Raw genomic sequence first — 26,530 nt, 5'->3', positions numbered from 1 at the left:
TTGGTTTTGTGTGATAAGGATAACTGTGCTGATACATTATGCTCATAATTCTGCAGTGCACTGGGGCATTAACATACATATTGTTTAAACAATTGTCTTCCCACACATCACAGTTTTGGTCTCTTCACATCATTATATTCTTACTGAAAAACTAACATATTCTAAAAATGATGGTAAGTTATCAAATGGATTAAACTTGTAAACTGACATTTGCAAAGACAAAATGATTATTCAAGACATATTTTTTCTATAAATATCTGAAGTTGAAGAATCTTCATCCAAAGCTATTCCAGTCACTTGAAAGAGTCTTCCAGTGAAATCTGCACTACACAAAAATTGGTCAAAGTAGAAAAACAGACAGGCTTGAATCATTTGAGAAAACAGTTTTGTTTAAACAGTGTGCATTTTAGGAGAGTTATATCATCATAAATCCAGAAAGAAGCACCATGCACTGAAGTTAGAGGGACAGCATTCTTTAAAATTTTAACTCTAAATTAATTTGGGGAACATGGCAGAAAATATCCCAGGAAAACACTGCAGCTATTTGCAGCTCCATGAAATATGGCTGCTGATGGCAGTTCCCAGTGAGAACGGCTGGTCTCTCAAAGACTCATTAACAAGGTACAGCAACAGCAATGCAGGAAGGCAGCTGCCTGCTCCAAAAGCCCTTACCTTCTTCCCTGTGCTCCTGCAAACAGCATGGCTTTCTAATGGTTATGTGAGCCATTAAATATTAAACTCTGATAGGAAGGTTACTGAGGAACCAGAAACACACAGGTAAGAGAGCTGAGGTTTGAGTACAACTGTAGCAAATTTTTTGAAGCAAAGAAAAAAAAAACTAGGAAAGGATATTCTGTTAAAAAAAAAAAAATCATCTGTCTAGATTTTGTGCAAATATCCAAGACAGACAGTAACATTTCAAAACACTGCACCCATTTCTTTAATCACATATATGAGCTTCACACGCCATTTCCCAAACCAAGTAAGGGCTTTCCCAATTGCTTCCCAAAATAGGGAAGTAAAGTAAAGCAAATCCATTACTGAGCCTTTACCTAACTAAAGAAAAGGCACAGCTTCTGAAGGCACAACCTTGTACTGATCCTCTGCACTCAAAAATTATTCAAAGTATTAAATTAGAGCAACTTCCCATGCTGACATTCTCTTGATTCCTCTTGACTCTCTCAATCTCAGGGGTGACAGTCACAGGCGTAGCTTTGCAGAGCTGCTCTTTGTACTGAACCTAGCAGACATGGCAGAAGATATTACACAGAGGCTTCCAAGTAACAGATACACAACAGTGTGTTAAACGTCATTAAAGAGTCCACTGCATTCAGATGGAAAATACCATTCCTTAATAAACACCCACATCTTTCCACACAATACTGAGTACTCACCCTCTTTCAATTATCTTTCAGACAAAAAATCGTACTTCAAGAGGAATACTTCACTGTCATTGATGTTAATCAAAGTGCAAGGCTAAGGAGTTAGCATTTTACCATTAATTGGTTAAATTAGTCTGTGTGGACAAACAGGAACCAGCACAAACACCACAGATATTTTCACTGAGGCACAAACACATTTAACACAGCAGAGAGAAGTGTGTGAGCAATGAAAATGAGGCACACATTGCTGATATTCTTCTGGTTTTCCTTGACTCTCCTTAGTTCAGGTGGATCAGAAATAGCTGTTGCATGCTGAATTTCTCCCTTGTATTTAATCTGCAAAATAAATATTACAAAATATTAGCAATATAAAGAAGATAAATACAAGCACTAAAACACAACAAACATTTTGTAATCTCTCAGTTAGTCCACATCTGTCAACACTATTAACCTGAAAATGAACTGTTATATTTCATTTCTGAAACAGGCTGCTGGGTATCCAATGCATCTTGTGTGATCTGATGCAGCAGCGAGTGCACGTAACAAGTCAAGTATCCTAAAACTCTTACACCTGTTGAACACATCCCATAGGACTGTGGCTGTATGGCTGGACTTGATAATCTTAAAAGTCTTTTCCAACCTAAATGATTCTATGACAATTGGGTCACTGCATACACTGCTTGGAGATCTGCGTCACTCAAACAATTACTTGGTCTTGCTATTATCTTGCTATGGAGCCTACCTGTCCATTTCAGAAATCAAGCATTTCACAGATATGTTCTTAAAAGGGCATATGACTTTGAAGTTTCATTCAAATTATCTAAAAACACACAGAGACACATCAGGGAGAATGCAGATGTTTGGATGCATGATGCCTTTGAAGATTCTGTCAGGTATTTACCACATTTAATTTCTTCTAAACAGCAGTTATGTTTGGAAATGGTAGACTCTATAATTCACAAGATGCACAGATCTAGAATTTCTTCAGTTATTTACCATATGTACCAAAACTGAAATTCAACTTAATGAGAAATAATTGAAAGGTTAAATGAATGCGGTACAAAAAAGAAAGGCATTGTATTTTTTGATTTTCCATATGCTATCAAAAGGGCCATCTTGGACAAATCTGTCTATTCATTGTCTTTTTTTTACTGTCTGTTGCTAAATGTCTGTACTGTATTCAGCACATTCAGCTTCAAATCTCTTTAAGCCACCATAAAATAAACAATACCTGTAGACGATGCCATCCTTTACAGTGATATGGCATGTTTTCTTTTTCTTTACAATGGTAGTATAATATTAAAATTAATAAAAACATTCAAAATTGTGTGTGCAGTGATACATAATAGTTGGAAAATAATTTTATTAGCACAAATCAAGGAAGGAAAAGTGCTTAAAGGGCAAGGGAACAGCACAATTAATCAATTTTTATAGTTTTATATTAATGTAGCATACAGAACTTCTGTTAAATACATTTTAAGGCTGCAAAATGAAGGCCTCGAAAATCAAAAAATGACACAAATTAAATGTAACCTTAGTTCTGCCCCTTGTGCAAATATGTTCCATGTACAGCTTTTAATATGTTCTATACCATTATTTTCCTCTTTAAGTGCTTTATCTATTACCAAAAGCTGTTTTTTGCAAGAGAATTTTGCCTAATTCATTAGACATAATCAGTGACCCTTTTAGTGAGTAGTTTGCATATGAATCGTGACTGACCTTTTTTTACCTCCATGGACACCATCATTAAAGAAAGGGAAAATATTTGACCAAGGGTTCCTCACGTACAGGCTCACAGGAAGTGATGGGTCTAAATTACCTTGGGTTCTGTTTCAGCTCTTCTGGAAGAAAGCACCTACACAAAGGAGCACACAAGCACCCTGCTTGTCTTCCCCCACCCTTTGGACTCTACACTTTGCCCATGACCCTTTCAGTGTCTCAACAGACTTTTGATTCCTCATCCCTGGCCTCTCTTTTCCCAAACCCACTGTACAAATTACACTTAGTAGATAATTTTTAATGCTCTTCTCCAAGGCATGGTACTTCTGGAGAATGCCAATTTTTTTAACAACTTGTTTTTCTCTAAGCTCATACTTGGAAGCTGCTTTGGCTGAAATTTATAAATAAATAAATAAATAAATAAATAAATGAAGCCAAAAGCACAGAACAGGAATGGAAAATTTCAATCCAGACAGTTTATGACTGGCAGAAGTACTGAACCACTGGAAAAAGGGTCTTTTAATAGAGACTATTAGGTAAGCTTAAGAATTGGCACTGCTACTGGTCCTTCAAACGCTTCAAAATGTCCTTTGCTTGAATTCTAACAAGGCCCTAGCTTTGTGGTGTTGACTGACATATCACACAGGCTTCCTCAAGGATTTCACACAAACTCACAATTTTTTTCCCCAAAAGCCATCTTCCCAGTGCTGTGTCCAGCCCTGTCTGTCCCTCGGTATATACAAGTTTTCAGAAAATCCTCTTATTTCTAGCTTCTTGGTTCAGATTCAGTCACAGTCCATGGATCTGATAATTGCTTTTAACGTTCTTTGAGATCTTGACTCCAAATATTTAGGAGCCTCCTTCTTCCAAACTAATCATGACAACAGGTGAGATGAGCTCAACCACCTTGGCTGTCACCACCTTCTTCTTTAGAACTTGAACAGACTGTTCTGAGTTTCCCTCCAATACATGTCATCTGGAATAATTCGATCACTTTCAGAATATGATTAAATGGACATGTTTGCATTACTTGGTTGGATAGTGAGTATTATTTTTGGTTTTCTGGGTTTTTTTGCACTGCAGATGTGCTTCATATTCCATAGTCCCATTTAGCTCACCAAATATTTTTCAAGCTGTCCTAAGTTCTTCTGGCTAAATTCAAAGATATGTATGAAATGTTTAAATCTAATGGAGTAAAAATTGGTGCAATTTAGCCTTCCTTTGGGACTATTATAAAGAACACAATATAATTTCCCTTTTACTGACATTTAATTTAAAACTTTCTTGCACATTGCCTTTAAAATTGGCATGCTGCACTTTTAATAAATATTATACAAGCCTTAAGTAATCACAAATACAGTACATGTAATAAGATATCTTTTGTAAAATATTAACTACACACAGACTAGCAAGGTAAAGGCCATGCTACCTGCATCATACCACTAAACCACTAATGCATTTTGTGTTCCTCTTGATAATTTTTGTTCAAGTGTGTGTAGTAGCATACTGATCCACCCTTCATTTTCCCATCTTCACCACTCTTTAGGATTTCTAAAACAGCAAGAGCACTACACAATTTTTCCATTTCACTTTGAAAAGCATTGAGAAAAAGACTGCTCCTAATAAGCCTGTGTGCCTGCGTGACTGCTTTCAAAATAAATGTATGTGGTAACTGGCTAACAGGTAACAGAAGACTAGATTTTTGTTTCTAGAACACCAGTACAAATCTAGCTAAAAATAAACCAAAACCATAATTGCCCGAGGCAGGGGGGGGGGGGGGGGGGGGGGGGGGGGGGGGGGGGGCGGGGAAGCGAGCAACAACAACAACAAATCCCGCCCTAAAACCAAGGAAACTTACAATTCCCAACCAGAGACCCTATTTCAAGACTCAGGACACACGATAGTTTGCACTGAATCTTCAAATTGCTCTGTGACTCAACAAGATGAAGTGTGACGGATGGAGGAAAGAGAAATGTCAAGAAAAATACAAACTTCTCAAAATTTTATGGGAATTCTCTACCTGACCAACACTGATGGGAAATGCAATATTTAACACTACTTGGTAAACAAGAAAATTCTAATAGAATAGGTGTCCGGAGTCCCTAATTTGGATTTCAATAAATATTTAAACACAATCTAGTGTTAATTCTATGTGATAGTTTCAAACTTTATTTTATAAAAAGCATCTAGTCAAAAGAAAAGTCATGTCACAAACATAAAAATGGCCCCAGAGGACTCCACACCAAAAATTCCAAAAAGTGACTGATGCAGCTACTATTGTTTCTTGCTTGGCAAACACTTTTCAAATTTCTTCCAAGTTTTGTCACAATATTTATCAGAAAAGCATGTTCTACTTGTAGAAAACTCTCTTTTTGATATTTTTAGTTGCCCATTGAAGTGCCAAGGACATTGCGCAACTATAGATAAACAACATCAATTCAGAACCAGTCTCGTAAGATCCACAGATCAACTTGTCATCAGCGTGTATAGAGCCACAAACTCTCCACTTTTTCACATAGCTCAGGCCTGGACATTCATTTTCCTCTTAGATTCACAGACTCAAGAGAATGTTTTGGGTTGCAAGGGACATTAAAGTTCATACAGTTCCAGCTCCCCTGCCATGGCCAGGGACACCTTCCATTAGAGCAGGTTGCTCAAAGCCCCATCCAACCTGGCCTTGAACATTTCCAGGAAAGGGGCATCCCCAAGCCCCCTGGGCAACCTGTACTAGTGTCTCACAACCCTCACTCTTCTTGCAGTGCATATGGTACCAACCTCTATATTTTTTGTAATATTATATTTTTCTAAATTGCAAATTATAACTGCTGTTCAGTCTTTAGCATCAGGATATACATCATGTTTTTCACTCTTGAAAAATGAATCTCTCTCCTCAAATATTTAGTTCAAAGCTTTTCTTACTTTTGATTATGCTTCAAATGGAAACTCTAACTTTAGACACAGAGCTACAGAGCTCTAACTCAACTAAAATTGGATGCTATACCCAAAATCCAGTGGAGCAGTATTTGAATGAGATGTGTGATATGAAAACATAGAATTTTTAGTAAACAAGATGGGGAAAAAATATTATCACCTTTTACTCACATAAGAATAATCAATGTAAAAAACACTTACCGAACTAATATTCTGTTGATTTTTCTTTACTCTTTCAGTCTCTGGAGTCTCTTTTACAGCCGTGCCAGCTCCTACTTCTTTCTTATAAAACACCTTCATAAAAGTAATTATGAGACTGTTAGCAATGCAAGTACAAGCTCTCATAAAAGGGTTGGGCAATTTTCCAAGTACCAAATTGGTCTGACTATAAATCTTGTGAAGAAAGAAAACATTTTAATTCTTCATAAATCAGGCCAATTATCAATAACTATAATAACATTGTTTGTTTTCAACTGTAACACAGATCATCTATTATCATCCTTCAGACTGATTTCAAAAAATTGTAAGTATTTGTAATAATAGTTTTAAATTTGGAAATATTAAAATTTATATTATAATCTATAAATGTTTACAAATGCAATTTTATGTTTGAGTAATCTCACTCATTCAAATGTAATTGAAAGTGCATGTACATACAAGATTTAAATGGGTTTTTTAATCTTCAGATCTGAAAATACTCTGAGAACTTAACAGATATTATTACTTCTAATTTAACAAACTAGAAAATTGACATATTCATTACAAAATAACCAGAACAGACAAAAGTTACAATCCAAGTCATGCAACATTTCAATTTCTGAGTTTAAGCCAGAAAGCTGGGGACTGCATCTAAGAGCAAATCTCACTTCCGAAAAGATACACATGCTGTTGATGTAATTCTCCTCTATTTCAATTGTTTCAGTAAAGGATAAAACACAAAGCTCATCAGTAGAAAAAGTCATTCAAAGTTACTGAAAGAGAGAGGCAAATAACTGCTCTACAAATTCCAAACGTGGCTACAATTTAAATAACCACGGAGCACCAGTTCACGCTCCAAGACTCCTAACAATCTTTCATTTGAATTTCAGTATTAGATGTCACAGCTGTTGCCATTCCAGTAAGTATTTCCAGGCTGGCAGTGTAAAACCAAGTCTGATTCTGGAGCTTGTAAAATAAATCCTTACCATTTCTTAAACCACTCTTAAACCAAGACTGATTTAAATTTTTTTCCTATCAATAAACCTCAACCAATAAAATGTAATTCTTGATGCATTTCTCCTACTTCCTTGAAGTTGTCTGTAACCTAGTGTGACCAGTATTGCCAAATATTCTAGAGGAGAATGTCCACAACTCACTTTTTAAATATTCATAAAACTTTTAACAACTTAAAGAGTTTTGTCTTACCATGTAAGAACAGAGATAGTTCATGAGTAAGAACTTGAAAATTCTTCTGCATCAACATGTCAGTACAACGTAAAAAGATTTACACAGTGGACTGAACTAAAATATACTCTTCTCCTCTACCAAGGAGGGAGTGGTAAAAAAAGTTGGAGCTGGGAATTTTTCTATGAAAGAGATGACTGTGCAGTAAATATTCTATAGTAAATCATCTGCCAAATGAGCTTGGGAGCTAAAAGCAGCACTGATCTTATCTGCAGAGCTGGCCACTTTTTTTGTTCCTTAAGGCAGGAAAATATTTGAGAAGAAATCAAAAAATCAGAAGCCTATTGGGGGTAATTTTTTTTTTTTTTTTTATATTGGGGCTGCTCCCAGCTGTATTTTAACTTAGCAAAAAGTGACTTACTTTTATAATTACACAGAAGACTGAAAGGCTAAAATGTAGACAATGAAAAAGAATTATAATTCAATCACAGTTATAAACTGCTTTCCTACACTTGCAGGATCCATTTCAGAAGCAGAAAAATTATGATCACAAAATAAAGCCAACACAAATCACCTCAAAGACAAAATATTTCTGTTTCATATTCTCTAGTACACTAACAAAGAGGATAATTGTCAGCCTTGGCACTGAAAACTCAGATTGGCCTACAGGGCTTCAAGGGGTTCAGATGCATCAGAGGCTTGTCAAGGCTTAATTAAGTAAGTGGAAGGTTGTTATGTGCCTGGTATCTAACTGTTAGATAGTCTTCACTGCCAGACCCGCTGACCTATTTGAGGACTTCATCAGAAGCTATCAAAGTTTAAAGCAGGGAGGAAAGCAGATCAGCAGAGCTTTGGCATGTTAGGATGCCAGTGACATGAGATGTGGTGATAATCACCCTCACATATTGCAGCACAGCACCTTTCAAAACCAAAAGATTATAAGTAAAAAAAAATTGGGGCCAGTGGGCCTGTCAACATCTCCTATTAGTAAGATGTAGCTTTCAGCTGCTCTCATCTGAAGGAAGGAGCAGGTAATGGCTGAAAGACATTACAGGAAAGATCACTGCCTAAAGCAGCCTGAGGCTTTTCTCCTCTTCCTTCAGGCTCTTACTTGTCCAGTGAAGCCACGGTGACAGGAGCCAGCTGCAGGTAGGGGCCAGCTGCAGGAAAACACCTTGGAGGAAAACTAATTGACCTTGTGCAAAGATGGAGAGAAGCTGAGAATATCTCTAAGTAAAAGGACAACATCTGTATTAGATAATACTAAAATATTTTGGTGACTTACATAACTTTTTCCCAAATCATTGGCTTTATTAGTATTACTTAATATGTCATAAAAAACCAGACACTAACTGGACAGCATTTGGTTTCAGGGGCAATATTGACTCCTTCTCCACTCTTCTCTGTTACATTACAAGCAACACTAGAATTACGAACAGCAGAATTAATGGGCCCAAAAAGGAAATGGAACTGAATGCACCACAAACTGGGCAATTTTAGAAGTCTAAACTCATAATTTATACTTAGGATAAACTGAAATTTAAATCTGGCATAAAATTAAAAAATATATCCAGAATAACATAAAATCATTAGACATATATACTTATGAAACCTGATCTGTTCTACTCTTATACCCAAATCTTGATGTTTTCTACATATGATGGGAAACAGATAGAAAATCTTATATGCACAGTAACAAGCCTTAGACTATTTTGTCATTTTAAATAAAGTACTTCCTGGGGCTTGATGGAAAAAGAGGGAAAAAAAACCCTTCATTTGAAAATAACTGTGGTTTGGCAAGGTGGTATAAGTGGTTTAGCAATTCAAAATAACACTCTCACTCCTAGAAAAGCGGGGTATTTTTTTAATTAAATAAATGAGTGATACACCTCTTGCCAGGAAAATTATGCAAATGGCTCAAAGGACACTTACTCATAAGTTCCCTATTTCACGTTGCAGCATAAGAGAGCCTATTTAAACTGAAAAATATCTGAGAAGTTGAAAGCAAAGAGAGAAGCACTATTACTCACTGAACTGATGTTTTTCTGAGTACTTTTTATCCTCTCCATCTCTGGAGTATCTGGGACAGTAGAATAGTTACCAAGCATTTTCTCTGCTTCAGCTTTGTACATTTTCTGAAAAACAAGTTCAAAATTTCTATTTCCTGCTTTGTTGGACTCAGAATATCCAAACTGCAATAAAATATGCTTATTGTTGATAAGTCTTGGTGTCCCTTAACAGTATTTATTTCAACCTCTCTCCTCCATTACCTGGTTACCATAGTCTGTGTGGGAAACCTGACATCGTGTGCCACACTGAACATGCAATTTTATATATATGTGTGTATATATATATAAAACTTATATTCTCATGTATATTTTCCCTTCATTGTCAGGATAGATACATCTTTCTCATTAGGTAATGTAAAAATACCTGCAAGTAGATGTAAACAAATTCAATTTAGATGGCATGACAGACCTAAATACAAATAATAATCAGACAGTAAAAGTTTTTTCTGCATGAAAATTAATTTAATATGGATATGAAAGTCTCTACAGAGCTAGAGAATAAGTATTTTGAGCAATGCATGTCAAGCACTCGTTACACAGAACTAAAACATTTGGCCTTTTTACTATGCCTACCTGGCTTGCCATTTCTGAAGCCCTTTTAACCCGTTGTATTTCAGGAGTATATGGGCCAACTTGCATCCCTTTTCCTATAATTTCAGTCTTCAGATCCTTTTTATATTTTTTCTGAAGAAAAAAGAAGCAAAAAACCCAACTGTAACTAATTCTACAGTTATTTGTACATGCTGTCTTCAAAGCTATTCTGATAGCACTGGCCAGATTTAAAAAAAAAAAAACACTTCAGTTTCTTTATTTTCTTTTTTTTATTGTGCAGAGTTAATTCCTTGTAGCCCAGATACATTCAGGAAGATTTTATGTTTTTAACATCTCACTGTGTTTTACTTCCAAAGTAATTAAGGAGATTCATTCTGTACTTACCTGGCTTACAATTTCAGAAGCTTTTTTAGCTCGTTGTATATCAAGCGTATCTATGCCCACTTCCATTCCCTTTCCTTTAATTTCATTCTCCAAGTCTTTCTTGTATTCTTTCTGAAATGAACAACATTGGAAAAATATATCTGACAGACAAATTCTTAAATTGTTCTTGCTTTCATCTGCAATTCCACCAAAACACCAAATAACATTTGATGGAACAGCATTAGTTTGTAGGATCTATCTACAAGACACAAGTTCTGCAGCTGCTGACTACTTAAAAAATTCTTTTAACAAGACTGCTTATTTCAAATGTGATGTAGCCTTTCACATGCACCTGTCTTTGTAGTTTTGGCAGCTGCAATCACAGATATACGTAGATGAGACCTAAAAGCAGTAGGGCCCACACCTACTGAACACAGCCCAGTCCAGGCCTTGTTCATGAGGAGCAGGCACCACCTGCAAAAGTTGACAGAAAAGTTGAAGTTCTGGGAACTCAGCTTTTCCCCGTATGCTGATCATGCAACTTCCAGACTCAATGCAGTTAAACGGATTAGGTATTTAGTGAAATCTGTGGTATTCCTACTGCCTAGGTTGGTCACTACCTGGAATCCTTCACAACAATCATTTGTTGCGTTCTGTCAAAGGGAAAGCTTGCACAACATCTAGTACTGACCATGCTTGCAATTTCAGAAGCTTTCTTGGCTCGTTTTATCTCAGGAGTATCTGGACCAACTTCCATGCCCTTCCCTTTAATTTCAGTTTCCAGGTCTTTCTTGTATTGTTTCTGTGAAGATAAAACTTCATGTGTTATGTTCACAATAGCCAGAGTCAGGGGTTGATATTTGCACAAGAGATCTAACTTACGATCTAGAGTCAATCAAAAATCTCAAGAGTCACAACCCTCAAGTCTTGCCAAGTTTTTGTCAGGAAAACACATAATAAATTACAGAAGAAAAGCTTAAGGAGATGTTCACTGAATGCATAAAACTTTATCACTGAATTTTTAATTTGGCAGAGGGTGCAGGGAAATGAGTCCATACAGCTTGCTACAATTATCCTTTAAAGTAAAAGGGGAAGTTTAGCTCTGCAGAACATAGTGCAATAAACTGGTGCTTGGTGCCAGCCAAATTCAAACAGATTTTACTTTTAAGAAAATATTTTATTTATTAAATGGCTACATGTTAGAAATTTAATACTATACAGAATTCTTTCCACTGAACTTTCAGAACAGGAAGTAGCAATTTATTCATATTATAGGTATTCCTAAAGCACAGCCATTAGGCAAGTGGCAATACTCATCCATAATTGCTGCTTTTTCCTCTCAACATAAATTATAAATAACCAATAACAAGGAAATAAAATTGATATTTCATCTTACCCAAGCAAAGATATATTTCTTGTTCATCAGCAAATTATATTAAAATATAATACTGAAATATGGTATACAATATTTGTATCCAACTAAAATTGCATACAAGTAAAATAAAAATATTATAAAGCACTACTGTTTCTGCTACTATAGTAGTAATCAGTCTTTTTCTGTTCTAGTTTAGCTCTGCCTGTGGAAAACAGGAATTTTTTTCAAAATACATTAATATAATTAGCAAATTACTTCTTTTCTTGTTTGTTAACTCTTTTTTAGTTTATAAATTAGTTAGAAAAAAGAAGGAAAACACCCTTCTACTCAATGCAATGGTCTGACCAGTTACAAAAACAAGACCAAAAAGGCCTTCAGTCTTCCATCTCTGACTCACTCTGATGTGGAAATAAACGTGATAAAACAACTCTCCACTTCACAAACCACAGTTTTTTGCAAAAAGTGCGAGCTAACCTATTTGAAGATATCATCCCTCACTTCATATCTCTGCTAAAGGCAGAGAAGCAGGTATTTCCTCCCAGCTTTACATTGTGTAAAACACCAAGAAAAAGATAATCCTGGGAGTTACTGCTGTATATTTTTGCACATCTTCACAGTTTTCATATTGGCTCTATGCATGGCTTAACCTCTGGTTCTTATGGTTATGTATTTATATGTGTGCAAGCAACCACACATATTAAATTAATATAAAATACATACATATATAAATATATATATGTATTGCTCTGAAAGAATGATTTCCCAAAGATGTGAAGTGCAGCACAAGCTTTGCCTTCCCTCTTTCTTCCCCAAACTCTCCAACCCTACTGCTGCTTCCCAAGCAGCCTGTGTGAGCTCATTCACAGGAGCTGCAGCTGCAACAGCTTTGGAGCTTGCAGCTCCGCTGAGCACACAGGTTTGCCTCCTCAGGGTCGTCTTCAAGAGAAAATACATAGATCAGGGAGTCTTCCACTCCCAGCCCTTCACAATGGAGTAGATCACACACTTACATGCTTCCACGTAACCTCCAGAGCAACTCAGACCAATACACTTAATATTAAAGTTCAGTCCTAAAACTATATTCTGAAAGGGTCCTGTTTATTTGCAGCAGATGAAACAGAAGCTCAAGAAGATCCATTTCTTCATGAGCAACTCTACTTTCAAAAACGGTTTTCTCAATTAGAATAGTTTGTATACAAGATCTTCCCAAGATGCCTGGCAGTCATTACCAATATTTATTTATTTTAACTTAGCAGGTACATGATTAAAAAAAAAAAACACCACTAAAAATTATTTCATTGAACTTTTCTTTAAAAAGCCATTTACCATCAATTTTTTTTTCCATGACAGTATTAATTATACTAGCTGAACAAATAAATAGATGGAAAAATTAATCCAGTTTTAAATGCTGTTTCTATTCACCCTACTTACAATTTCCATCAACCTTTTAATTGCCTGAAAATCTGAAGTATTTGTCACATGTTACTTCTTTTTCCCAGAGCTTTTCTACATTCTTAAAGAAAACGGAAAAAGACTTAGTTTCAATACTTACATAGGTGATTGTGGATTATGTAAAAAAAAAAAAAATTGGAATATTTTCAGTCAAGTACAACATAAAGAATAAACTTCCTGTGACATCAATAATCTTGTCTGGCACAACATACCTCATTTAGTATCTGAGCTGCATTTTTCACTCTAATCAAATCTGGTGTATCTTCAAACACTGTCATTCCTTTTCCTTTCATCCCTTCTTCCAAATCTTTCCTATACTCTTTCTAAGGATTAAAAAAAAAAAAAAAAAAAGAAAAGAGAGAGACAGGTTTCTTCACTTAATATTGTTCACAAGATCCTGAAAAGAAATGTCAATTATTAAATGTCTGAAGGGCATCTTTGAAATTTCTATGAAATATGAATTAGCTGAAGTACAGATTTCAGAGTTAAAATAGAATTGGAAATTATGAAATCAAAAGGTACAATGTTGAAAAAACTGAAAGGCTTTAATGTAGTCATGTATCTTCCTGTTGCACTCTTAAAAAATAGTCCTCTCCTATACAGTACTAGTGCATTGTTTAGGAGCCTCAGCTGCCTCTCTACAGACATTTTAACTGCAGTAGCATTCACTTTCACAGACCAACACATGCTGTGCTGCAGTTTTTACCTCTGTTCCACTAAATGGCATTACAATTAGGATGGATGCCCTGAACCTGTTAAAATGACTGCTTGATAAATTATAATGTAGAAGCAATATTCCTATCATATCACTTCTGTGCCCCTCAGACACTGCACTGATATGATCTATCAACTTTTAGCAATATGCAGCCTCCTGAGTACTGAAAGGTTCAGTATAAAATTAAAAGCACACTAGAAACTGCCCATGGACATTTGGTTCTTTTCCTCTTCACAATTCCTAAAGAGCTGATGTAAAACTACTGAAGATCAAGTCATTTAAGTTTTGAAAGGATTTTTAATCACTTTTCCCATCTCCAGGTTGGGGTTAGGCTTTTTTAAGCAAAGAAACTAGGAAAAAATTGAAGAAAATCTTCTTCATGGATTCGTGCTCTTAATCAGATATTAAATTTCATAAGCAGCAATATGCACCTTTGTCTCTGTATAAACTCTTCATTTAAATAAAAGGAAACCAGATATTTTTAAAGAAGCTTATCTTTATCATCACAAGCATGTCCTACAACAAGAAGGAATGACTTTACTGATTTAGAATTATTAAATTCAGCTATCCTTTCTGAGGGAGTTGTGAATGCAGTTCCAGAGAAGAAAGTTCAATACTTGCAGAATTGTCTTCAGTGGGAAGGCAACAGAATGAGCTGGAACACAGCTGACACTAGTCAGCAGGCGTACATGAGACGTACACGCAGAATGGTTCTGCACAAAGTAGACCTAGCCTGAGACTTGTCTACCTGACAGTCACACTTATAGGAACAAGTTATTTATGAGGGGAAGAATAATAAAGAAATACCTGAAAAGAAAACCTCTTCTTGATCCATATGAAATAGACTGAGATAAGTTGCTTAAAGGACAAGGAAAGGAAAAAGCTTCAAGGGTTTTTAATTCTAGCATCCTCAATTTGTTCATTTGGGCTGCAGCAAAAACATCCATTCTTAATACAACAAATATAAGCAAGGTACTGTTGGCTCCTTAAATGTAAATGGAGGATATCTAGCAGCCCTGATATTTATAACTGTGAACTTTGCTGATACATTTACTTCTAAATTTGGTCAAATAGTAAGCCTAATCTATAGAAACAACCAATACTCAAAACCTAGCATGAAAGCAGTTTTTAATAAAAATATTAAAAGACTAAAGATAGAAGGATTCTCCATTATGGAAAAAAAGTTATTTAATTTATAATGCCACATACAACTGCAGAACATCGGACGAATCTTAAAGAAACACTGGGCATACAGAAAACACACTTTCTAACAAAATTTGCTCAAAGCAGATTATGTAATGCCACAGCTATTTTATGGAATTTTGGTCTTATTTTCATCCATATCTTATATGCTAGATATATATATTTCCATTAGTTAAAAGTGACTACACAAAGTTCACGACATCCATATAACCACAACAGACTATGATAAACCTGAAATAATTACTCAAAAGAAAAAAACTGCCATCTGGACACCAATAGAAATGCTCCTTTCCATATCTTCATCTATCTGGAAAGTAAACTCCAGGCCTTTTCCAAAACCCTATCAAACAGATGTCTCTTGCAGCAGGACTGGAAAGTCATCAAATTCAGGCTGTTTGAGCCCAGGGGAGGAACAAATTCCAAAACTGAGGCCCTCAGAGGGAACATCCTGCCAACAATCCATTTTCTGTTGAGCTACCTGATTTTTTCATTTAACTCTGTCTTTCTGGTTCAGGTGGGCTGAGATTTATAATTTTCTTATTTTCATAAGGGAAATTCAGCAAGCATCAATTCTTACTACAGGTCTATTCAGAATATAAAATGACAGGCCCCAATTTTCACTCACGAAGTCACTTTTTTATTTAACTATGAAGTTAACTGTTAAGTTGTTCACCACTCAGTAGCTTGTAGTGATGCTCCTCATTGCTCATTTACAACTTAATAAAAAGAAAGACAAAAAAATCATCTACCTCTTTCAGAAGGTTAGTGACTTGTTTTATATGCAAGAACTCTGGGGTCTTGTCTAAGTCCATTGAGGGTCTTCCTTTGATCTCTTCTTCAAAATCTTTGCGATACATTTTCTATTGAAGCAAACCCAATAATTATTGGTACATGCATGTGCATTTCCAAGCATACTACTGTAAACAGACCCGGACATGTGCCATGCCAAAAATTAGTTATCACATTAATAAGCAACTTTATTACTTATTTCATTACCTAAATTATTTATGCAAGACACACACACAATTTAGACAAAAATACATATGTATATCTCCATAGGAGATATTCTCCATAGGAGAATTTTTAATCTGATCTGTGAAAGAAATAGTTTGCTCAGTAGAGAAAAAATAGCAAATGGTACACAAGGTAGTGGTTTTAAATACACAGAAGTTTCCACCCAGAGGATGAAATCATCTGTCTTCTGTGACACACAGCAAATATAATGGAATCAAACTGCAGCAAGGGAGAAACAGGGAAATTCTCTCTCAGGATGGATGGTAAAGCACTAGACTAAATTGCCTGGGAAATCATGAAACCTCCACCATCAGCAGTTTTTAATTAAAAGTTAGAAAAATATGGCCTGACACAGGATAGCCAGTGCAGTTTCAGAGCCTGGGAACAGTCATTCCCCTTCCTGAGCTCCCCAGGCTGAACAAGCAGGAGCACATTTCAGTTAAGGCACAGGGTTGATCTGGGCTTTCCAGTTTCACTCTTCTTCACCTGAGAATCCTTCCTCATTAAAGATGCAATTATAGGCAAAAGTTAAAAACTTTGTAATCTCTGATCTAGATGACCTCTTGAGCTTCTCCTCAATCAAGTGATGCTACATACAATCTCTGTCTACTGCTTGCACCAATAGTCTTTTTAGAAAAAAAAACATATGTATAGGAAGCACTGAGCTAGCTAAGAGAACTAATCAGTACTAATTCTTCTGCATCCTCTATTAATAAAACTTTTATGATTTTCTTCATACATTCTCTTAACCTGAATAAAAGATGTTAGATTCTCTGTTGATCTAAGTTTTGCTAGTTCAAGCACACATTTTTACCAACCTCACTTTGCATCTTTTGAGCCTCTTTTGAAACTTGATACATTGGTGTATCCACGAACTCCAGCATTGATTTGCCTTTAGATTTTTCATAATTCTCCTTGTACTTGACCTAGGAAAATGGAAAATAAAGGCTGTTAACAGCTGAGAGAATGTGAGATCTGATTGCTCGCCAGAGCAACAGACAAATCCTGTCTTAGCCATGGTCCTTGGAGGTTTTGGCTTGGAAGACTCCTCCTGAATTTAACCTGTTAGAGAAATAGGGCAGCTAGACAAGGAATTATTTTTTTTTCTGGAGTCATTTATTCTTTTGCTTCAAAATGTCAGACCTAAAAATGGTGAACTTTGAAGACAGCAGAAGTGAGAAGCATCAATCAAAGTCTTTAAACTAATTGCATTGTTTTGGCTGAATGACCTATGTCTGAACAGTTGGCAGCTTTTCAACAGGATCTCCTGTTATATTTCCATTAAACAACACATTTACTGTAACAACAACAAAATCTGTTTCACAGCCAGGCTGCACAGGTCTGTCTTTCAGGCTCAGGAGCACCACTCTGAAATGCCCTCTTGTTTGTACCTGTGGGAGGGAAAAGGGAAGGAAAACTACTGCCTCGGTAGGGTCCAGTCTTGCACCAACATTCCCCTCACAGCTAGCAATGACCATGACCTTAAAGCTAGCAGCAAAATCCCATTGAAGGACAGAGGGTTAAGGCACCAACACATAGCTTTATGCTAACTCACAAAGCAAATACACTTTGTTTGGAGAAGCCTTCTGAACTCATTCACACTCTCTTGATGAAAAGGGGCAAACACATTACTTACCTCAATCAGTCACTGCGGGGTATGATGGAATATTCCACACAAGCCATAAAGGAAAGCAAATAGCTACAAATCAAAATAGGAGTAATGTAATTTTAATTTATTTGTCTCTTCAAAAACAGTGATGTCTGAATTTGAGAAAAGTGCTAAGAGTCTCTGTCCTTGTCATGCTTCTGCACTAGGTTTAGGTCCTGCAAAAACACTCTCCTCTCTCCTCATGGGGTGATCCTGATGGAATATGTGCTGTACATCACTGCAAGCTGTCATGGGATTTTGAGCCTGGTTTAATCACTGTTAGAATGCTGCATTTTTCTCTCTGCAAGATGTATTTATAATTGTGTATAACTGACTTTGAAGCACTGTATTTTCTTTGTGATGGATTTGTTCAGCTGTATCCAGGGTGAAATGACAGAAGCCCTTGCTTTGTTTAAATGATTTCTTATATTTATACTGAAAGAAAAAAAATTAAAGAATGTGTTCACAAACAAAATACAAAAGGTTTTGCAATTTAAATACCACTTAAAATAACCAGGGGAGAAACAGCATAAAATAAACTATATTCTAGGTCTCCCAATTCAGGAGTTTTACTATTACATTTGAAATTAAAATATTGTGATGACATTTTATAAAAGGATATGATAAAAAAAAAAAAAACAAAAACAAACTTCTGGTAAGTTCCTAGAGAAAATGTTTGTCCTGCTTATCCAAAAGTCAAATGTTTATGTTCACTAAAAATAAACATTATTGTTTACTTTTGAAGTGCAAAGGAACACATATGATGGTCTGGGTTTGCCTCCTAGTGGAAAAAAATATAAATGTCACACAACAAAATCTAGTGGAAACCAATTAAAATTATCTCCACCTGCAGATACTGACTTCATACTTTTTTACTCCATTCCTCAACTAATGGAACAAAATGAGAAAAAAAAAATTCTACAAAATCAAGTTAGGCAAATCATATAACCTTTTGCTACACTAAACTACAGGCACCAATTTCAGTCTCTAAAGTCCTAATTATTCAGCCCATTCTATATAATTAAACACGTCTAAGTTCCTTTTCTTTTTTCTTTTTTTTTTGTTAGCCTGTAGTTCATTAGCATCTCAACTTCTCTATAACAGGAAGAGATTTTAAATGTGGTAAACAACAAACTAGCTGTTGTATCTACAACTATTTTTTTTATTTTATGTCTCCATAGTTCATGCCAAAGAGTACCCACATGAGAGCATGTATCCACATGAGGGGATTGTTACACCTTTCAAAGTCTTTTCCTCATTGAAATAATGAAAATAGCATAGTTCAATCTGACAAAATCAGACTATTTGTGTTCCAACATGCCCATCAGGCTTTCCTCTTAACTGTTCAAATTTGCTCCCATAGAAACTCACTTGTGTAACAGCTTTGCATTGGTATTCTATTATATCTGTTTCATAAAGTTACACACACTTCTACACTCTTTAGTCAATCAGCAAACCAACGCAACTAACCATATAAGTTTACAGTGGACTTGGCAGTGCTTTCTTAACAGTTGGACTTGGTGATCTCATAGGTCTTTTCAAAACAAAAAGGCTCTATGATTCTATGAGTTTAATTCACTATCTAAGTTATGATGTATCACATCGAGGCAGGTATAGTTGTGTTATACAAAAGATTAAGAGAAGCATCAAGTTCAAGGGAGAAAGTTATACTAATAGGAAACAGCAAAATTGGAAAATTAGCAAGAAGCTAATTCAGAGGTAAAACACAGACCATGCAATCAGTCTTTGGAAATCATTTAACAGCACAGTCAGGAAGACTGTGGCAAGGAGGTAAAACATGGCGAGGCAGGGAGGAGAACACAAAGAAGGTACTGGAAAAGCATAGAAAAAGGGGGAAGAATAAGCCATGTTAAAATCAAAGAGATGAGATGAGGAGTTCAAATCTGAGAAGGATTTTGAACACAGGATTTCTGTAGATGAAAAATATTTAGTGGAGACCTTGGGGACTGACAGAGCGTTCTTCTTCCTGCTCACAGTAAGAAAAATATCCATCAGCATCTGGACAAATGCAAAAATCAGAGACTTAGTATTTATGGAGTCCTCAGAAGAGGGCATGGACAATATGAATCGAAACTTCCTAGGCAACAGAAAGAAATAAATTTTGCAAGAGTGAGGAGCCTTAAGGAGAAGCCCAGGTTTTTATTTCATTAAAGAGAGGATGACAAATTAAGTTCACTCTGAGGGTGTTCATTTAAGCAACAAAAAGAATGCCAATCTTACCTTGCACTGAAGGAAATTAGAATTAGGCCAAAATGCTCATGAAGAATGCAGGAAGTGAAAGCTATCAACTTATTTATTACCCATACAAAAGGGGATAGTCAGCATCAGCTTCTCATATTGAAGTGAGACACACAAAAAGCAAGCTTCAGTTCACCAAAGATCAAAACAAAAATCAAGTACAGATGGGAAGGCTGGATTATTTTGATTATTTTAGACATAAGCTTCCATAAGCAGGCATTGACTCCAAAGATTACCTACTATGCTACTAGTCATTAGGGCTAACCCTTTGTCTGTGAAGACCTCACCTCCTGCTGACCATGAGCAACCTTCCCTCCCAGCACCAACCACTCCCAGCTTCCACAAGCAGTGCTGCAGCCTTTCTGTGGCTGCTGGAGTAAAGATGTCACATGCAGCTTAACAGCCTGCCAGCACCACACATGTAGCAGAGGTACTCTCAGAGCAGGTGAGAAGCTTCAGCACTGCACAGAGGCCAGGGGGTTCCTATCTCTTCCTCCCCATTTCAACCCCCATCACCATCCTATGTCAAACCACCAGCCCCATCAAGGGCCATGTCTCGTTAAGTGGCAGAATGGAGTATGTGCCTATTACCCAATCCAGTGTAGGAAGCCTCAGACATTTAGCAGGAGAAAAAAGGCTTAGACAGAGAAGCTCTACAGGAAGCTAGCACTCCAGAAGCTGTCCGTGGCAGAGGTCCAAACATGAAGCTAGCATAATGGTTACCTCTGAACAGAGACCTGTAGGTGAAAGCAGTAAGTAAGATCTTAGGCAAACTGAAATAAGTAGCTTGTTTCAACAAAGGGAAAAACAGAGAAGGTTTCAGAAATGTAAGAAATGCTCAGATAGGTTTGTGTGATTCTTACCCAGTAGATTAGCTGTTCCAGTAACTGAAATATCTCTCCCTAAAAGCCTTTTTTCCTTCACTACATCCACCAGCTACTACGGTTACTACACTACAGTCTACTATAAATGAGACCATGAAGCAAGTACCAAAAATGTATGTGTACCCCAGTGACTGTAGGTACTATATTCCTCACTGCAGATATTTTTCAGATTATTATAAAAGCAACTTACATCACTGTGCGTTTTGCTGATATTTAAAGCATGGTTTAAATATAGCAGGTTTGGTAGATCAGAGGCTGGATCATGTAGGTTTTCCAAATCTTTCTTGTAATTTACCTGGAAAGAGAATTCAGGTTATGCAGAATAAAGATTAACAAAATAATTCACAGCTTAGTATTACAGTTTGGCCTTTCAGAAATAGAAAGCATTAAGTGCTAGCCTGAACAATCTCTACCAGCCACTAGGTGGTGGTCATTTACTATTATTTGGAGGAAAAGGAACATCAATAAAGGATTCATTCTACATTTTTTCTCCCGGCCCTGAAAACTTAAATCAAGAGTATCTTCTTCAATACTTCAAGTTTACTCATTTAAAACAATTTTTATTCTTGTTCTTTTTCTCTTAATTCAGGAATTAAACTAACTGTCCAAATAAAAGAGTTGTATAAAAAATAGCTAAAGGGAAACGCTCCTGGATATTTTAGTTAATACAAATTGCTTTCAGCAAAGATAAGCAGTATAGTCACTTAAGGCAAAAGAGAATCACTTAATGAAGTAGCAGAAGATAACTTCCTATTTACCTATAGCATGATTTTCCATACTTGTGACAGCTGGATGTCCATCTTTACAGGAAGAAAACTAGTCACCTTACCTATCTTGGATGACAAATCTTTTAAACCATACTTCCACATATGTATTATGTTCTTCACTGATTTAGGCAGATTCTAAATCAACAGTAGACAATTTGGGTATCTCTTATACTTCTCAGTGAAGGCTTGTCTCTGGCTATTTGGGATCATGGCCTCAAAGAAGAGCTCACTTTTTACATTGCTACATTTTTAGCATTAGACACACTGTTAAATATATCATACCAACAGCATTATCACTCAATATAGATGTTTTCTCCAATCCGGTTCCAGCAGCAGGCACCCATTGCTGCATTTAGTGACTGCTGTAACTAGTATTACCATTCAGAAGATCAACCCAAGTCTAGAAAACAGACATCCAAATGGAAGCTGCTCAGGCAATCCCTTTCTACAACCACTGAAGACATGCCATCACTTCGCTCTTCTAAAGACAAGCATTTACAACAGGTCAGAAGAATTTCCCAAAAACAAAAGGACCAAATACAAGGCAATCTGCTCAGAGTAAGCAGTCATACCTCTTGACACACAAAGTTAAGTGAGATTAATCTCATCAAATGGTTATGAAAAACTCTGCAGGCCCTTGGAGTAAGCTTTGTCAGAATCAGAGGAAGAAATGGGTAACATGCTGTACCTGCTATACAAACATACTGTATAGCAGAGACTGCTGCTCAGAGTAATTCATAAGATAGAAAAATAAATTCTGCTTGAGAACAAACATTAGGTTTTTCAGGATGTAAATGCATGTTAAGATACAAAGCAAATTCACTTACATCACTTGCCAAGGTGGATGCAATCTGTGCTTGCTTGAAGGAAGCACTGTCAAGAGGATTGTACTGGTGGCTCTTCATTTCCTTATTGAACTGCTCTTTGTATTTCACCTTCCAACAGAACAAACATATCTAATATTAATATGTAGCACTTAAAAGAGGCACAGAGAATACAGACTACAAAGGAACTTATCAAAGACAATTTTCTTGTCCATAAATCTTTAAACAATGAAGATGTTTAAAGAAGCCCAGCTTAGCCACACCTATGACTGTCTTGTGCTGGTTTCAAAGTAATTTTTATGTATCTGAATTTTACTTAAATAAATTAAATATATATATATATATATTGTCATATACAATTACTATTACTGAAGGATTTATGAAAAGGAAACAGAAACAAAACCATATGACTCACCTGAGTAATAAAATAAATCAGAACTGTTTGACTAGCAACAATAATCTACTGAGAATCATGCAATTCATAATTAACAGCAAAAATATTTTAAATTAAAAACTGTAACATTAATTAACCATTAAACTTGCAAAATAAATCACCTGTAAAATTTTCAACTATTCTAAAGTGGGAAGTCAGAATCAAACTTCTCACTCAGCCATCTTCCCACCTCCAAGTCCACGTGTCACCCATGCTGTGCTAGGCTGTCACTAGAGCTCCCGGGTCTATTTTTAATTGTGCTAGAAATTTCCCAAGAGAGTTCAGGAATCACTCTGTAGTACAGTCCCTTCTTGGGGACAATGCCCAGCTCATTACAGTGTTGGACAGCATAATTAAATCACTGTATGCCACCACTTTCACTCTCTTTACTTCTTGTTCAAAAGAAAAGAGGGGAATAAGAAGACATGTAAGAGGAAATGAGCAATACACAAATGTTGAGTGAATGACATTAAAAGTAAATAAATCACAAAAATGTAATAAAATATGCTGAAGAACTGAATTCAGAATCTGAAAAATGAAATAAATAAATAAAATCAAACAAAGAGTCAATGTCTCTCCTTTGCCCCCCTTTTTGTGCATGATCATCGAACATCTGGAGACTGCACACAAGCCTTGCTTCTTTCCAACAGCTGGACAGAATAGAGGAGAATAAAGCTCAGTCTGAATTATGCTTCTTTCATGAATGTTAGTTAGACACCTGATATCTAAGCCTATGCAACATCCATTATAATTTACCATGCTCTGCATTAAATAAATAAGCAGTTTCTTCCTTCTTCCTTTTTTCTCTATTCCCACATGAATGTCTGATAAAGTGGTTAAACCACCTCAAACAAACTCCTTCAAAATTATTTTTTTCTCAGCTTTAGTTGTGGGAAGAATTTTCTTTTTCCGTTTTAGTTTTTCCTTGCCTCAAAAGGCTCTCAACATGGTTTAGCTTACCCAACCTCATTATGTTTAGCCACAATGCCCAATATTTCATTAATCAGGATAAGAAGAAACCAAAACTAAGGCACCCAAACAAGAACTAATCGTGTACATCGAGCTACATTACAATTCCAGCACTTCTGTTTATCTTTCAAAGGATGGAAATTCTAAAACGTTGTCACATTTAAAGAGAAACTTTATCTGGACACATGCTGAACTTCATAATATTTCATACTAACGTTAGAAAATAATATCTATTGCCTTCTGGTAGATTCATCTGGTTCATATTGTTTGATATTTGCCTTGGCTTTGGATCAAGTGCAAAAGCATATATCTGAATAAAAAGACACTGCCTTTGTCAAAGGCAAATCCACATTCTCTATGAGCAATGAAGGAATAAATCAGAAGACATTTCTCTTTTAAAAGGTGTATCCAAAACTCACCTTCTAATAAAAATCAGGCAGTGTTGGAAGATGTTATTTTAAAAGCCTCCAAAACCAGGGATTAAGTCAGCATGGCGAGCAAAATTGTCCTTTGGGCACCAGCTCACATCATAACAACACCATGCAGAAGAGTTTCAATATCCAACTACTGCAGGCTGCCTTCTGCCCAGCTAACAACTGGCCTCAAAGTGCACACGAACCGAATGCACAAAATGGGCCTTGATACTCTTGTTAAGCGTGAAAATGACAGTCTCTTCACAATGCCCTGTCATCTTCCAGATGCAGCCGTTTCATGCAATTTTCTAACAGATTTTTCTTTTTTAGCAATATAATTCAATCTAGAGATTCTAGTAATGAATCCTTGTTAGTGTCATCGGCTCACATCACTGCTACTGAAGAGAAGAAGGGGAGGCAGTCTTCACAGGCCTGTGTCTCCTGATGCCAGTGTGCAGAAAAGTCCCAAATTTAAGGAGACTGTCCACCAATCCAACTGAAAGCATTCCCCTTGCAGTGAGGGATGTCTCAGTACCTCTAGGTCCTGCTGCCTCGTCTGCCTGCTCTGCTTATTGCCTCTGCTCTCCCACACCACCGCACATGTCGCTCGGGGGCAAAATGGAGGCCACACAATAATATCAGATGACCCCAGCGGTATCTCAAGAGCACTTCCAGCAGTAATTTAACTCTGACTTGTCACAGGGGATTCATCTCATTGAAAGCTACACACACACACATTCACTTTCTTTTTTATAGGTATTTTCCTCTTTCCTTCTCTCTTTTGAAAGGAAGCGTGGGATGGGAGAGGGAGAAGAGAGAAGAGCAAGCCCATGGATGAGTCACTGTGAAGTAAAGCACACAGTATTTACCATTCTTTTGAACAGGAGAAACTTATGAATGCAGATTCAGGGGAGAAAATATGCCTGAGAGAAAGGGTTCTGATTAAAACCAAGGAAGAAAAATACTTCATCAGTGTTTTAGAAAACACCTAAATAAGGGAATCTTAGCAATGTTATGACATGGTAGAAGAGCAAACAGAAAGTGGGAGTAGAAGTGACAGCTGCTAGTGGAAGCTTACCCACAAATTTCATTGTTAACTTAATGAGGGTTTAAAACTATGGCTATTTATTTACCATTTTAATTAAAGTCTTAAGTTTGTTTATTTTTTTTTAAAGAGTATTTACTGGGGGTTAATTTGCTTGTAGGCTGCTCTATAACTGCTGCTGAAGAAAGAGCAGACTTTGCAGGCTTTTAACACAACAACATCATTGAAAAACCAAACTGGAATTAAACAAGGCCTGGATAAACAAACTTCTCATCAGCCTTGCACAAAACCTATAAAAGTCAGAATTGCAGCTGGACAGAGCAGTGTCTTTTGAAGTTTTGCAGTAACATTCCTAAATCAAATTTGTAGTTCAAAGCTGTTCACACAGGGAGTGTTCAGTTTCAGAAGTGGATGACATCACCCACCGTTCAGATTTACAAAGAAACTACAAAAACTGAATCATTCAACCACTAGGATCCCAGGATGAAGCAGACTCTTGCAGCTAAAGCATTTCCTTAAGACCATATGAAAACATAATAAAGAAATTAAAAATCTGTCAAGAGCACATAAGATACTGAAGGAAATTTCACATAAACAAAGAGCGAAATTAAAATATTGGTTGTTAAAAGCACTAGTACAATTCAAAGCAAAGAAAGACTGAGAAAATCCTAGGCTCTTTGTGTTTTTACTGATAATCTCAAAGGTACATTTTGAAAAACATTCTACCTCTTACAGTTTTATCCCTGAAACAATAAACACCAGATCCAGCATAAAATAGAAACACCCAAAATTATTCATCATAAACCCAATTCCTAAACGCCATAAGGGGAATACTTCGTATTAGCAGCTCTTTGAAAAAGCTAATAAAATGTACTAGAAGACATAAAAAAGATATAAACAAGAGTTTGTTTTTTAAAAAAAGATATGAAAAATAAACCAAATTATACAAAGTATATTCAGCAAATTGACAAGCTTGATGTTTTCACATGGGCTAACACAGTTTCTCCTTTAAATTTGGTTTAAAATCAACAGAAAGGGGTTACCACGTGCTGTGAGTAAATATATTAGTCCTGGGAGCTATTAGTTTGGCTGTTGTCAAAAGCTGTGTTAAATAAATAAATAAATAAATA

The 26,530-nt window shown here is 36.2% G+C and overlaps 1 protein-coding gene across 4 annotated transcripts in view; it reads right to left on the bottom strand.

Annotated features, from left to right (window-relative positions):
* The window catches only part of NEBL (nebulette), a 251,878-nt gene that overhangs the window by 38,191 nt on the left and 187,157 nt on the right, over positions 1–26,530 (bottom strand). Inside the window, exons 8-19 of one of the 4 annotated variants that reach the window (XM_051610331.1) lie at positions 22,544–22,651; positions 21,140–21,244; positions 16,977–17,084; positions 15,894–16,004; positions 13,439–13,549; positions 11,091–11,201; positions 10,421–10,531; positions 10,058–10,168; positions 9,446–9,550; positions 6,234–6,326; positions 1,626–1,718; positions 1,149–1,240 (exon numbers count right to left, since the gene is read on the bottom strand). The exons of the other annotated variants lie outside the window; for them this stretch is intronic. Coding sequence (XP_051466291.1) covers positions 1,149–1,240; positions 1,626–1,718; positions 6,234–6,326; positions 9,446–9,550; positions 10,058–10,168; positions 10,421–10,531; positions 11,091–11,201; positions 13,439–13,549; positions 15,894–16,004; positions 16,977–17,084; positions 21,140–21,244; positions 22,544–22,651 — 1,259 coding nt within the window. The remainder of the gene's footprint in view (positions 1–1,148; positions 1,241–1,625; positions 1,719–6,233; positions 6,327–9,445; positions 9,551–10,057; positions 10,169–10,420; positions 10,532–11,090; positions 11,202–13,438; positions 13,550–15,893; positions 16,005–16,976; positions 17,085–21,139; positions 21,245–22,543; positions 22,652–26,530) is intronic. 4 annotated transcript variants of the gene reach the window in all.

The sequence above is a fragment of the Apus apus genome, chromosome 2 (genome assembly GCF_020740795.1).
Source record: "Apus apus isolate bApuApu2 chromosome 2, bApuApu2.pri.cur, whole genome shotgun sequence".
NCBI classification, from domain to species: domain Eukaryota; kingdom Metazoa; phylum Chordata; class Aves; order Apodiformes; family Apodidae; genus Apus; species Apus apus.
Note: the sequence above shows the minus strand (reverse complement) of the source record. Positions and strands in the feature narration are given on the sequence as shown.